Genomic DNA, 14,733 nt, shown 5'->3' on the forward strand with positions numbered 1-14,733 from the left:
ATAATCAAGGCATTTCCCACCCCCTCCCTGTGCACTGTACACTCCATCAGGCTCATGGGCTCTTCTCACCCTTAAATTACCTTGTGAAATGAAGGATGAGAATTATAGCCGTTGTGGTTTAGCAAGTTTATATGAGTCTTGCTGAGCAAGGAGAGAGAAAATAAGGAAGGGAGGAGGAATGAATAAACAGGAAGGAAATTTAACAAATGAAAGGTAAAGTGTTAATCTATTGTTTTTGGACTAGGAACCTGAGGCTGCCTCCCTGGTCACTTTATCAGGATGACTACATTTCCGCTCACCCAGGACAGTTCTGGTCCACGCCCAGTGTCCTGGCATAGTTGTCAATAGTGCTCTGCTTCCCTCTCAAAGGGTCCCCGTTTGGATGATAAATTGTATGATGATCCCCTCAATCGTGGTTCACTCTCAGCCCACCACTTCAGGTTTCATGGAGACGAAATGGGTACTAGATTCTACAAAGGGTTCTGAGGACACCAGGGTCAGCAGACACAGCCCCTGACCTCAATGAGGCCACTGCACTGCACAGTACGGGAGACACAAAACAGCTTTCTGGTGTATGAAGCACAGTAACAGAAGCATCGCTGGGAGCACTTGTAGGCAGCAGCTGGGGAAAGAGAGGAGGCAGTGAAGTACACACAGAGGGAACAGCAAGTGCAAAGGCCTGGAGGTGTTATCACAATTAGCTAGTTATTAGGACTAATAATAGGAAGCAAGCAAAGGGGAGGCCCAACATTATAAGCATGGTCATCTGGGCAGCCTCACCAGGAAGCTACAGCTTCATGCTCCCCCAGAAATCCACTGATTTATTCCCTAGGGGAAGGGATTGAACAAAGGGGGAGATGGATACATACATGTGCAGTGAAGTTGAGGTGAGGGGGGGAAGGTGCTTGCACATCAGTCTAGCCTGGGAAAAAGATCATTGGCAAGGAGGGTGAAGCCACTGCAAGCGCATGAAATCTTGAAAGGGTAAAATCCCCAGAGGAAGAGTTCTCTTCTCTCTCTCCCTCCCTTTCTCTCTCTATAAAATCAATAAAAACATATCCTCATCTAGCCAGTATGCTCAGTGGTTGAGCCTCAACTCATGAACCAGGAGGTCATGGTTCTATTTCCAGTCAGGGCACATGCCCAGGTTGTGGGCTCAATCTCCAGTAGGGGGCGGGCAGGAGGCAGTTGATCCATGATTCTCTTTCATCATCGATGTTTCTATTTCTCTATCCCTCTCCCTTCCTCTCTCTGAAATCAATTTTAAAAAACCATAAAAATATTTTTTAAAAAACACAAGACAACAAAAAACACATATCCTCTGGTGAGGATAAAAGGAGAAAAAAAAAGAAAAAGAAAAAAGCCACACCTCACTCTTGTCCAAAATCCCTCTGGAAGAGTGTTCCACTGCTTGTGAGGCATTGTACTCCCCCAATCCATGGATTGTTTCCCTTGAATAAAGGCCATAAAACTCATGAATTTAATTGTTTTAGCTTTGACACTTGATATCATGTAACTAGAATATAAAATACTATTCATCTTTAAAAGTAACCCCCAAAATGCAAATAAAGCTATGATAAGTTATCAAATTACATAAATTTACCATTAGATTGACAAAAAACAAAGAATTTCAGACAATATCAAATGTCAAGGAATGAATACCCAAGATTTTAACAAGCACAACATTGGATAAAAAGAGAGAGAGAGAGAGAGAAACAAAAAGTAGTTTTGAGTGTCATATTTATGTAGATTTTAACAAAAATAAAACAATTGAATACTTTTTAAAGATACATATATATTGAAGAACATTTATCAATCACATTAGAGAGAATTTCTGTGGGAAGAAGTTGCGAGAATAAGAGTGGGGGTTTGGGATAAAGAAAAACAAAACAAAGCTAAGTCAAAATGAACTAAGAAAGCTGGCTTGCATGAACTAAAGTGAGGCTATGATCTGAGTAGTATGATTAACTAGCCTATCTGCACCCTGGTTCCAAAATAAATAAATAAATGGAGGGAATGAATGTCAGGGAAATTTTCCTCTGTAATCCCCCATTTACAAGGGCAGTGCCCTAAGCGCTGAAACAGCGAAGTCTTTCATTAGTTCCTGTCCATAGGTGACTGCTTTTCCAACTGGAGTAACAGGAGGCAAATTTAGGGATTTTTCTCACTCCCCCAAATTACTGATTTTACAAATGATTAAGTGTCCTCCTAATTCCCCAGGGCCCAATCCGATGAAAGCCAAGACCACCCCTAAGAAAGCCTTTACAAGGAGAGAAGTTTGAAAAACACCATTTTGCCAAAAAGAATTAGCGTCACCCAGGGATTAGGGAGCTGGCTGTAAAACCAGAAAGGAAGTCAGAGATTAACTCAAATTGACTGGATGTTCTTTTAAATTACTCTCTTGGCATTTAGTTTCCACGCTGTTAAAATAGAGGCATGCACAGGCAGACACTCTGTAAAAAGTATCTGAAGAAAAGGGAAACAGGTATCAACGGACTTCTTGGGGTGAACGAAATGGCAGTTATGAAAATGAGGTATTTTTATTATTTGTTGTGGTCATGGAACTATTTAACACCATTCTGCAAGTAACATACAAAATGAATGTACTGCCTGTCCAGTATGGCTCAGTGGATGAGCATCGACCTATGAACCAGGAGGTCATGGTTCGATTCCAGCCAAGGGCACATGCCCAGGTTGCAGGCTCAATACCCAGTGTGGGACTTGCGGGAAGCAGCCAATCAATGATTCTCTCTCATCACTGATGTTTCTATCTCTCTCCCCGTCTCCTTTCCTCTCTGAAATCAACAAAGACATATTTTTTAAAAATGAATGTACTGAAATTAAAATATCTTGATCAGAGCTTATCTGGGGTTTATCTTTACATATACTTATATTTTAAGGGTTGGGGGTATTTAGAGCATTGAACCATTTACATGTAAGAACTGGATGAAATGAAAATGTTCAGAAGGGTGATAGGCCAAGGAATCCTTTGGGTACCCATTTCCAATAAGCTTCTGAGGAACAAAAAGACTCAGGCTCAGCCATGAAGGCTTCATTCTTTATATTTTGGCAGTGTTGGTAGTGGCTCAGGGGATATCATATTTCACTGCACTGGCTTTAATAGGATAAGATGTTAGCTAACATGATAACAGCTTTAGGTGATTTCAGGAGCTTGGGGCAGGGGGAATGAAATCAGTCACTGAAGTGACAGTCTAATTACATAAGAATGGGACCAGCACAGTGGGTACAAATACTTCCCCTAAAGCAGTGGATTTAGAAATTCCACCATGTTCTATTCTCAACTTTTAGAGGTTTTTCTGAAATTAAATGTACTACGTTATGAATCTTACTAAATCCAGTTCGTCTCTTTGGAACAGGTTAAGGAGACAGAAATTGATGTCACAGCTGGAAGGAAAAGACAGGTAAGATTATTAGGAAGCAGTTAGGCAAGTTAGGGGTATCATCAATAATACCACAGGTGGATATGATTAAAGATGGAGTCAGATAGACATGAGTTTGAATCCCAATCCAGCCACCTCTGGCTGGCTGACACCTAACATGCTTTTTTCACTTCTCTGAAAGTAGGTTTCCTCATGTGTAGAGAGTTTAAATGTCTAATAACTCAAGAGCTATCAGCCACATAATTAGAAGACACCAGGAATACACCCTTTATTTCTCAAAGTACCAAATGCACTCACAAAACAGTCTCAAATGCAAACTGCTCTGTCCTTCACATCTACTGGCAGCTAATCACCCTGGAGATGCCTCACAGCTGTTGCTCACCACAGTGAGAAGAGAATGCCAATGTCAAGTGTGGTAGTCTGCCCCCAAAAGGATTCAAAGTTTTGAAGGTAATTTATTATTCATTCATAGACAACGGATACATATTTTACTATAAAGAGTAAGGTGCTTCCATAACAAAAACCCAAAATGTTGGAGTGGCTTTGGAACTGGGCAGTTGGAGAAGCTGGAAGGACTCGGAGGAGAGTTTTAGTGAAAGCCTGAAGAGCCTTGAAGAAACTGATAAAAGAATGCTGGCAGCTTTTGAGAAGACCGTAGATTAAGGCTGAAGAGGAAATTAGAAAAATGTTATTGGAAACTGGAGGAATGGTTCCTTGTTTTGTAGTGGCAGGAAGTTTAGCAACACTGTCACCTATATACCTTAGAAAATGAGCCTAATTAATTGGATGCGCTAGCTAAATACATTGCCAGGTAGAGTGTTGAAATTCCTGATTATTGCAAAATGTGAGAAGAAAGAAATAATTTAAAGAAGGACTTTTAAAGAAAAGGATCCAGAACTTGCTAGATTTGAATATTCCCGTCTTTTCTAGATGGCAAATAATGCTAAAATGAAGAAATGGCTTCCAGTCAAAAATAAATTCTAGGACACTGCAAGGAAAATATCATCAAGTGATGAAGCTGGGAGTGTGGCTGTAAAAACCCTTTGTTCATACCTCCAAAAGATCTATAGTAGTGATTCAGAGAATTATTCAGACAAAATATAAGGCTTCAAAGAAGTTTATTAGTGTTGTGCTTCAGCAGTTCCAGTAGAGAGATGCTCCGGAGTAGAAAAGGGCTTATCTCGAAGAGATCTGTGGGTATGATTTTTGTCCAATGAAGTGGTGCCCCAATTAGATTCATAAGAGACTCACAACATTTTAAAAGAAATTACATTGGCAGGAACATTGCCAGCATGGACTAAATGGAACAGAGACAGTACAAAACTAAGAGGGGCCATGAAAGCACCTAAATTCTACTGGCAGAAAGCAGACTGACAAGTTACATAGCTGCCAACATGGGCTACTTTTCTTAGAAAAGAAAGGATGACACAGAGAGTGGAATCAAGATCTTAAAGGGTGAAGTCAAAAGCCATGGAGAATCATTCCTGGGCAGAAGTAGAATTGAGCCCTAATTTGAGGAGCTTCTAAAAAGTGTTCAACTGAATTTCAGGATGATTGTGGACCAGTGAACTCCTCTGTGTCTTTTCTCCTTTTAAGCAGGAGTGTCTGTACCAGTTATCCTAAGCCTGTCCCATCATTGTATGTTGGGAATGAGGAGGAAAACAAACATTCAGATGGAGAGGAACTATACTCGAGGCACTGCATGTAAGACTATATCTAGGAGTCTCATCCACACCTGGACCTGATTTAGATAAGATTCTGGACTTTAAGCTTATGGTTTGAGACTTTGGGGATCTTTGGAGGAAGTAGATGTATTTTACATTTGAGAGAGTTGTGAATCATTGGGGGCAAAAGGGTAAAATATGGTAGCCAACCTCAAAGATGCCCTGGCCAGTGTGGCTCAGTTGGTTGGGCACTGTCCCATGCACCAAATGGTCACTAGTTTGATTCCTGGTCAGGACACATGCCTGGGTTGCAGGCTCAATTCCTGGTGGGACAGGGGAGGTTATTCAGGAGGAAACCAATTAACATCTCTCTCTCTCCCCCTTTCCTTTCCTCTCTCTCTAAAAATCAATTTAAAAAATCTTAAAGGAAAAAGATGGCCCCAAGGATCCTCACCTCTTGGTAATCATGCCCGTGTAGTCCCCTTCCACAATGAATAGAGTTGATCTCTGTAACTCATAGACTATGTTTTTTTTGTTGTTTTTTTTGTAATATTTTTTATTGATTAAGATATTACATATGTGTACCCTCTACCCCCCCCTCCCCCCCCCCGCTCATCCCCTCACCCCCCCGTTGTCCGTGTCCATTGGTTAGGCCTATATGCTTGCATATAAGTCCTTTGGTTGATCTTTCCCCCTTGCCCCCACCCTCCCCTACCTTCCCTCCAAGGCCCGACAGTCCAATCAAAGCCTCTCCGTCTCTGGATCAGTCCTTGTTCATCAGTTTATGTTGTTCATTATATTCCACAAATAAGTGAGATCTTGTGGTATTTATCCGCTCTCCAGTTCCATCCATGCTGTGGCAAATGGTAAGAGTTCCTTTTTCTTCTCCCTCTTCTTAAAGAATACCTTTCAGCATTTCATATAATGCTGGTTTGGTGGTGATGAACTCCTTTAGCTTTTTCTTATCCGTGAAGCTCTTTATCTGACCTTCCATTCTGAATGATAGCTTTGCTGGATAAAGTAATCTTGGTTGCAGGTTCTTGCTATTCATCTCTTTGAATATTTCTTGCCACTCTCTTCTGGCCTGCATGGTTTCTGTTGAGAAATCAGCTGACAGTCGGATGGGTACTCCCTTGTAGGTAACTGACTGTCTTTCTCTTGCTGCTTTTAAGATTCTCTCTTTATCTTTTGCTCTTGGCATTTTAATTATGATGTGTCTTGGTGTGGTCCTCTTTGGATTCCTTTTGTTTGGGGTTCTCTGCGCTTCCTGGACTTGTAAGTCCATTTCTTTCACCAGGTGGGGGAAGTTTTCTGTCATTATTTCTTCAAAAAGGTTTTCAATATCTTGCCCTCTCTCTCCTTCTGGTACCCCTATAATTCTGATGTTGGTACGCTTGAAGTTGTCCCAGAGGTTCCTTACACTATCTTCATATTTTTTGAATCTCTTTTCTTTTTTCTTTTTCGGTTGGGTATTTTTTGTTTCTTTGTATTTCAAATCTTTGACTTGATTCTTGGGATCCTCTTATCTGCTGTTGGATCTCTGTAAATTATTCTTTATTTCAGTCAGTGTATGCTTAATTTCTAGTTGGTCCTTTTTCATGTCCTCCATGGTCTCACTATACTCCTTGAGGGATTCATTAAATTTATCGGCGGTTTCCATAAAATTCTTGACAAACCTTATAAACGTGGCCTTGAACTCTATATCCAGTCGTCTGCCCTCCTCCGTTTCTGCCAATTGTGACCTGTTTCTTTGTCTCCGCATTTTGGCTGCTTCCCTGTGTTGATAGAGTGGCCCTGCGCGCCAGGTGTCCTGTAGGGCCATGGCTCAGCCTCCCCAGTTACCTGGGGTGGACACTCTTGGTGCACTCTTGGTGCCTTGGTTGTTGTAGGATCACTGGGAGGAATTGCCCTCCAGGCCAATTGGCTGTGGGAAGCAGCTGTGTCTGAAGTGGGAGAATGGTCCCCCTCTGACCACTGGGTACAGTGGCTCCTGGTTCTAAGGAGGTGCTAATTCAGCCCCTGCCTGAGGCCACACAGCCGGAGCCACGAAGAGGCTCAGCTGTGAAGCAATGCAAGCCGCTGCGGGGCCTTGGGCCTTCTCTTGGAAGTTCCGGGTCTGCCTGGCTGGGCTATAGTTAGGTACATTCACATGCAAAAGCCTCTGCCGCAGCCTAGGTGGGGCCGGGTCTCAGGGAGTCAAAAGGGCGGAGAAAGAAGCTATGGCTGATTCTCCGCGCCCGGAGTCGCGTGTCTCAGTGTCCCGGTAACGGCTGCAAGCACCTCTGAGGGAAATCCGCCCTCAAGTTTGCCCGCTGCCGCCTGACAGACCAGCCTCTCCCCGTATGAGTCCTGGGTCCCCAGAGACTTCCTGGAACTGGAGTTCAGAGCAGTCGGGAGCTTGTGATTCAAAAAGACAGCCGCGTCCTCAGGTGCCACCCCCTTTCCGCGCGCGAGCCGCCGCCGTACCTCTGCACTCAGCCCCCGCAGCTCCTCTGGCTCTCAGCGTGCTTTTCTTTTCTTCTAGTTGTAGAAATTACACTCAGCCAGCCTTCCTGTTGTTCTGGACGATGTTTGCTCCGTCCTTTGGGATATTTTTCAATTGTTGTGTGAGGCGACTATTTCCCGGAGTTTATCTATGCCACCATCTTAGTTTCTCTCAACTCATAGACTATGTTGGAAGTGATGACGTGTGACTGCTGAGCTTAGGTAATAAGAGACATTGCATCTTCCACCTTGCACTCTCTTGGCTCAGTTCCTTTGGGAGAATTCAACTGCCATGTCTAAAGCAGCCCAATAGAAAGTGGTGAGTCTTCCTGACAACAGCCAGGCGAGCGAGCTACTTTAGAAGCAAATCCTACAGGTCATGCCTTCAATGCCTATAGCTCCAGCCAACATCTTCACTGAAATATTTTGAGAGACCCTGAGTTAGACCACCCAGCTAAGCCACCACTATATTCCTGGCTCATAGAAAGTGTGACATAATACATATTTATTGTCTTAAGCTGCTATGTTTTGAGGTGATTCTCTATGCAATACAGACTAATATAACAAGGTTTCTATCTCTGAATGCTCCCAAGGATTCCAATTCCTGGGGAATCTGACTGTTCTGATTTCTGTGCAGAGGGTTACAGAAGGTCTGTCTCATTGAGTCTGCCATACCTCATTACCATAACTTTTTAATTGTTCCATCAAACTTTGCCTCTAAGACCCTCTAATCAGAGGGCTCAAGAAAGGATTGTGAAGAGTCAGTAACTGAACTGTCAGGTAAGATTAAGAACAAATAACAACAACAAAAAGACACCCCTCTGTCCCCACCAAGATCTTGGACACACACAAAATATGTACTTTTAAGACACCGAAAAATTATTTTCAGTGAAAAAATATTTTCTAAATGTGATAACATGCTTGTAAAAGCTATTTCCTTCTAAGCATGGAGAGGTGGAAATTAGTAGACCTAGAGAACAGTGTTTCAAAGCAAGAAACACTACTCTCTAAGTATACTAATGTTGATGTTTGAGTTGACATTTGTTGAACATTTTTTGTTTCAGAATGGTGCATCAATCCCTGTTTTGAATGCAGTCACAGAAATAATTTCCAGAGAAATTAACTGGAAAAAAGTAGAAATGTGTATTCAATTGGAAAAAACAACAACAAACTTTCTGACTTTCCTTCCAACATTCTATAGAATTGTTCTAAAGTAAAAAACACAAATATTTCTAAAAAATAAATCTCTGACAAAAGCTGCATAGAGAGTAAGCATACATTGTATGTGGAGACATTAAAATTATTTTAAATGCGTTTTACCTCACCTCCTCCCCTTGCATTTTTGCGATGTTCATCTGGAAATTGGAGCTAGATAATTGCAAGGGCGTCAATGGAAAACAGACACCATTCCATCCCCCTCCATTTTTCTCAACCACACCTTGGCCTCTTCTGGGATTAGATCAAAATGTCCCTTTCCTCTCCCAAATATGAAACATAAGCTCTTCAATGACTGGAGAGGCATAGATATGGTGGAGAGATGGGGGGTTGATTACACTTCAGGCCGCCAGCCAAAAATGCTCAATGTGTTCAAAAATATGTTTAAAATCCTTTCAAAGGGTCATAATGTCCATCAAATATAATTTGTGCCAACAATAATAGTTTAAATGTAGTGAATACTTCTACAAGGCAGGCACCTTTACATTTCATCCACAAAACAGCCCCTTGAAATAGGTATTACCATTATTTCCACTTTACATACATACTTTGTTAAAAGCGGAAAACAGAAAGATCAATTAAATTCTCCATGGTCACAAAACCAACAAGTTGTAGTATCGGGATCTGGGGGCCCTTGGGCAGCGGGGTCTTTCAAAACCAGCTCGTAAAGAGCCACAAACAGATCTAGCCCAATTCTTGGCACTTTAGGATCGGTTAATAAATAACAGTCCCCTTCCTCTCTTTGGAACCCAATCTGCCACTGGAACTCTCATTTGATAAATGCTGTCTCTCCACCTACCTCGCCTGACATCTCAGCCAAACCCCAGGCAGGCTCTCAGAAAAATGCACAAAGGTTGCCGCCCTCTAGGCTCTGAGCCCCCCAGGAGGCAGGAATGCAAACAGACTTTGCAAATAGACAAAGTATAGCATTGCTTTGGATCGACCATGTCTGTTTGCTCAGGCTGCCTCTGAGATTCCCCAGGCCTTGAACAAACACGACCCTTCCCAGGGTCCTCTGGCAATGCCCGGGGGCAATGCTCTGTCCTGACAGCGTCCCTCGCACGCAGCAGCGGGGACCGGGGAGGTCAGCGACACGTGGGAAGGAGGGAGACTGAAATACACATGCACACCTGCGTGGTGGGCTTGGCAAATCCACTGACACCTCCAGAGAGGAACCGGGGAGGCGGGGCCCAAGCTGGGATGTGAGCGAGGCCTCCTTCATCCTGCCCCTCCTTCCGGGGATGCGGAGCCCCCGCGGGGACCACAGGAAAGGGCCATTGCCACTTTAAATGACTCAGGAAGTGAAAGGAGGCCGCCTGACGGGGACAGGGAAAGTGGAACCGGGGTGGCACGGAGCCCAGATCTCCGATCTCGCTGGGGCAGCGAGAGGCCAAGCAGACCGCGCGCGCGGGGGGCCATCAGGGGCGCCGGCCGCCGCACCGGAAGTGCCCGGGCCCCGAGGAAGCGCAGGGGGCGGCGGGGCGGGCGGGCAGGCCCTCTGCTCCTCGGCCGGCGGGGGCTGCCCGGAGCTGGCGGCAGCGGCGCCCCAATCCCAGCCCCGCTCCCGCATCCCACGCGGCCGCTTCCCTGGGACCGGTTCGGCTAGGAGGAGGACGTGAGGCGCCCGCGGAGCCCAGCGGCGATCTCGGGGGGGCCCCCAGGCCTGGGCCTGTCACCGCAACCGCATGGCCTCCGGAGGGGGCGCGGCCCTCGAGGAGCTGCCGCACGACGGCACGTGTGACCAGTGCGAGCCCGACGAGGCGCCGGGGGCCGAGGAAGTGTGCCGGGAATGCGGCTTCTGCTACTGCCGCCGCCACGCCGAGGGCCACCGCCTCAAGTTCCCCGGGCACCACCTGGCCCCGTACGTGCACGGCGCCGCCCAGGCCTGGGCCCCCCGGGGGCCGGGGGAAGGCGCGGGGCAGGCCGGCGCGCAGGCCCCGGTGGAGGAGGCGGGCGACCTAGAGAGCGAGGCGGGGGAGGAGAGCGAGTCCCGGGAAGACAGTGACTCCGCAGAAGAGAGCGAGACGGAGGAAGAGAGCGAGGGCGACAGTGAGGAAGACATGGAGGACGAGCAAGAGAGCGAGGCGGAGGAAGACAACCACGAAGATGGAGAGTCGGAGGCGGACGGGGAAACTGAGGCAGAGAGCGAATTTGACCCAGAGATAGAGATGGAGGCGGAGAGAGTGGCCCAGAGGAGGTGCCCGGACCACGGGCTCGACTTGAGCACCTACTGCCAGGAAGATACGCAGCTCATCTGTGTCCTGTGCCCGGTCATCGGGGCCCACCAGGGCCACCGGCTCTCCACGCTGGACGAAGCCTTCGAAGAGCTCCGAGTAAGTACTGGGTCTTCAGGGCGGAGGCCGAGAGGTCGGGGCGCCTGGGTGTTAACGCAGGTGGTGTCGCTGAGGCCACATTCGCTTCGATCACGTCCCTGCAACGTTGTCTCTTCCGCTTGTTGGGAGCAGTTGGGGGCTCAGGCCCCCTTTGGGTGCAACTCCGTAGGGAATCAGGTGAAAGTTCTGGACTCCGACCCGAGAGAAACGCATGTCCTCACATCGAGTAGACAGTTTCTGGAAGATTGGAAGGCTCTGGCCTCCGGATCCCAGATAAAGAGCCCGTGTTGGGGAGATTGGACCCCACTTAAGCCTGTTCCCGCAGCATCACCCTTGTTGAGACGGGTGCCTTGAGTTTTGCCAAATGAATCCTAGCCAGTAGTGTCCACACCGCCCAGGGTTGGGGTTTTGATAATCCCTTCGTGTGTGCCCTGAGTTCCTTTTAGGTTCTTCATGTCTGATACTTGTTTGGAAGAGAGGATGAAAGGGTGGAGGCAACATTGGGATGGGAATGGAGGGGTCTTCAGTCCTCCATCTTTTGTAAGAAGGCCTTGCTGATCCCCTAGAATAGTGTTTGGAAAGTAGCGGGCATTACTAAATACTTGTTGAATGAATGAATTTGCAAATGACTTTCCTTTTATTTATAGTGTGATGTATACAATCGATGAAACTACGGGCATTAACCAGGGAGGAATGTTTGAATGGAGTGATCAGTTTATTGATTGACTGATTGATGATTGATTTAAGAGAGAGAGAAGAAGGGAGGGGGGAGAGAAACATCTATTTGTTGTTCCACTTATCACCCACTCATTGGTTGATGTATGTGCCCTGACTGGAGATGGAACTCAAAACCATGATGTATCCAGCGACACACTGACCATCTGAGCTACTCTGCCAGGGCTGGAGTGATCAGTTTATTAAGTGATCAGTTCATTAGTGAATGTTGTCACCTTTGATGACTTTTAAGTCCGTAAGTCACATTGCTGGCACTGAGATACATACACTATAATGAAAATCCTTGCATTAAAATTTTCCTTTTTTAGTGGAAAATACACACTCAAAATGTGTAAAAATATATGCACAGTCTGTCAAGTAATTTTAAAGTGATTAAGAATAGAATATTAGCAGTGTTAAAGCCCTGTGCCTTTCTCCAGTTATAACCATTTCCAACTTAGTAACTATTATCCTGACTTTTACAGTGATAATTTCCTTGCTTATTTTTTATACTTTTACCACATATGTATGCATTCCTGAACTTACTTGAACTTGGCACAGTGGGTATAATATGCCATTGTGCTTGTAAGATTCATCTAGCAGGTGGCTGTGATTTGTTCATTTTCATTGTTGTATAGAATTTCATTTTATGAATATGCCACAACTTACCTATTCTGTCAATAATCAACATTTGAGCCCAGCTGGCATGGCTCAGTGGTTGAGCATCAACCTATGAACCAGGAGGTCACGGTTGGATTCCCAGTCAGGGCGCATGCCCGGGTGGTGGGGGTGGATCCCCAGTGTGGGACGTGCATCTCTCATCGTTGATATTTCTATCTCTCTCTCTCTCCCTCTCCCTTGCTCTCTGAAATCAATAAAAATGTATTTTAAAAATAATTACAATGAACATTTAATTTCCAAATTCTGGAGCTTCTGGCCATCATAAATATTGGTATAAACAATCTTGTTCATGTCTCCCAGCACACATCTGCATATGTTTAAGTGAAATATAAACCTAAGACTATGATTGTTGGGTCATAGACTATGAATATCTATATATATAAAAGCCTAAGCGACTGTTAGACCAGTAGCTATGACACGGATTGACCACCAGGGGGCAAACGCTCAATGCATAGACATGAAAACATGGAACAGATTGATGGGGGGGTCCCTCGGCCTGCCTGCACCCTCTCGCAATCTGGGACCGCTCAGAGGATGTCAGGCTGCTGGTTTCGGCCCGATCCCTGCAGGCCAGGCCAAGGGACCCCACTGGTGCACGAATCCATGCACCGGGCCTCTAGTCTTTAACATTACTAGATGCTGCCAAATAGTTTCCAAAGTGGTTGTACCAATTTGCATTGCCATGAAGAGTGCTTGAGAGATCTTGCTCTGTATCCTTAGGAACAGTTGCTATTACAGAATTTTTAATTTTTGTCAATCTTGTGGATATGTAATATCTTCTTGTGGTTTAAATTTGCATTCCTCTTATCACTGATGACTGAATATCTTGTATTTCTTCTTTTGAAGTGCCCATTCAGGTCCTTTCTATTGGTTTATCTATCTTTTTCTCATTAATTTATAGAAGTTTTACATATTTATTTCTGACTTCTTTGTTGTTTATATATATGGGTTGCAGTATCTTCTTATATACTCTGTTTTCTCTTTTTCTTTTTAAAATGTTGTGCCTTGAATGAAGTTCTCTATTTTAATGTAATAGAATTTTCACCAATAATTTTCTTTATTGTTAATGCTTTTTGTGCTTTGTTCAACTTAGTATTGATTTTTGTGTAGTGGAGGTAGGGGCTCAATTTCATTCTCCTCTCCCACATACAGATAGCCAGCTGCTCTAGCAGTATTTATTGAAAAACCTATCCTTTCTACACTGATCTGCTATGCCTCTTGTCATTTGTCAAGTGCCCAAATGTGTGTGAATGTGTTTCTTGGCCTTTTTATTCTGTACTATTATTGATCTATTAGTATGTCCGTATGTGAACAACAAGTTTTCTCAGTTATTATCACTTTGAAACATGTGTTAATATGTGGTAGAGCAAGTTCTTCCACTTTGTTCTTCTTGGAGAGTGTCTTATCCAGTCTGGCCATTTACATTTCTTAGACTCATAGTATAAAGTTATATAAAATAAGCCTGCAGGATGTTTTCTGTATCGTATTTAACTTAATAAACCAATACATGAAGAATTAACATCATTACAACATGAAGTTTTCTAATCTATTCATTTAGGTGTTTTTATTGCCTTACAATAAAGTTTTATAATTTTTTTCTGAAAGATCTTCTACGTCATTGTGAAAAATATTTGTGGTTACTTACAATTTTATAGTATTGTAAAAAATGTTTTTAATTTTTGTTTTCTAATTGTTTGTATATAGGAGTATGATTAACTTTTACATACCGATTTTTGTATTAAAGTATCTTCTTAAATTCCTTTACATATTAGAGTAATTAATCTATAGGTTCATTCTACCTAGATGATAATGTTATTTGCAAAGAGGGACAGTTTTTGTTTCTTTTTAATCCTTATACCTGTTGTTGTTTTTCTTGCCTCACTGCCTCGGATAAGACCTGAAGTATAATGTTTAATATAAGTGATAGTGGTTATTCTGGCTTTGTTCCTAATTGAGGGATGATTTACAACATTTCACAAATAATGTGATAGTAGTTTGTCTTTTTGTTTACATATATATTTTATCAGATTAAGAAATCTCCCTTCTATCCTAATTTATTAAAGAGTTTTAATACTGAATGGACTCTTAAGTTTTATCAAATACTTTTTCTGTATCAGGGTATACATGTGATTTTACACTTACTATGTTAATGTGATTAATTACATTAACTGATTTACTATTAAATTTAAAAATCAGTGATATATTTACATGTCTCAAAAGCCTATCTTTCACCTTTGCCCC

At 43.8% G+C, this 14,733-nt stretch overlaps 1 protein-coding gene across 3 annotated transcripts in view; it reads left to right on the plus strand.

Moving 5' to 3' along the window:
* Positions 1 to 10,359: 10,359 nt before the first annotated feature.
* The window catches only part of TRIM44 (tripartite motif containing 44), an 84,233-nt gene continuing 79,859 nt past the window's right edge, over positions 10,360 to 14,733 (plus strand). For 2 of the 3 annotated variants that reach the window (XM_081100418.1, XM_081100419.1), the window contains exon 1: positions 10,386 to 11,097. In XM_081100418.1, the coding sequence (XP_080956544.1) occupies positions 10,450 to 11,097 (648 nt within the window). In that variant the 5' untranslated portion in view covers positions 10,386 to 10,449. Of the gene's footprint in view, positions 11,098 to 14,733 lie in introns of all 3 variants that reach the window. The other variant, XM_081100420.1, reaches the window with a different exon arrangement.

Source organism: Myotis nattereri (genome assembly GCF_964212035.1).
Source record: "Myotis nattereri genome assembly, chromosome: 9".
Classification (NCBI taxonomy): Eukaryota; Metazoa; Chordata; class Mammalia; order Chiroptera; family Vespertilionidae; genus Myotis; species Myotis nattereri.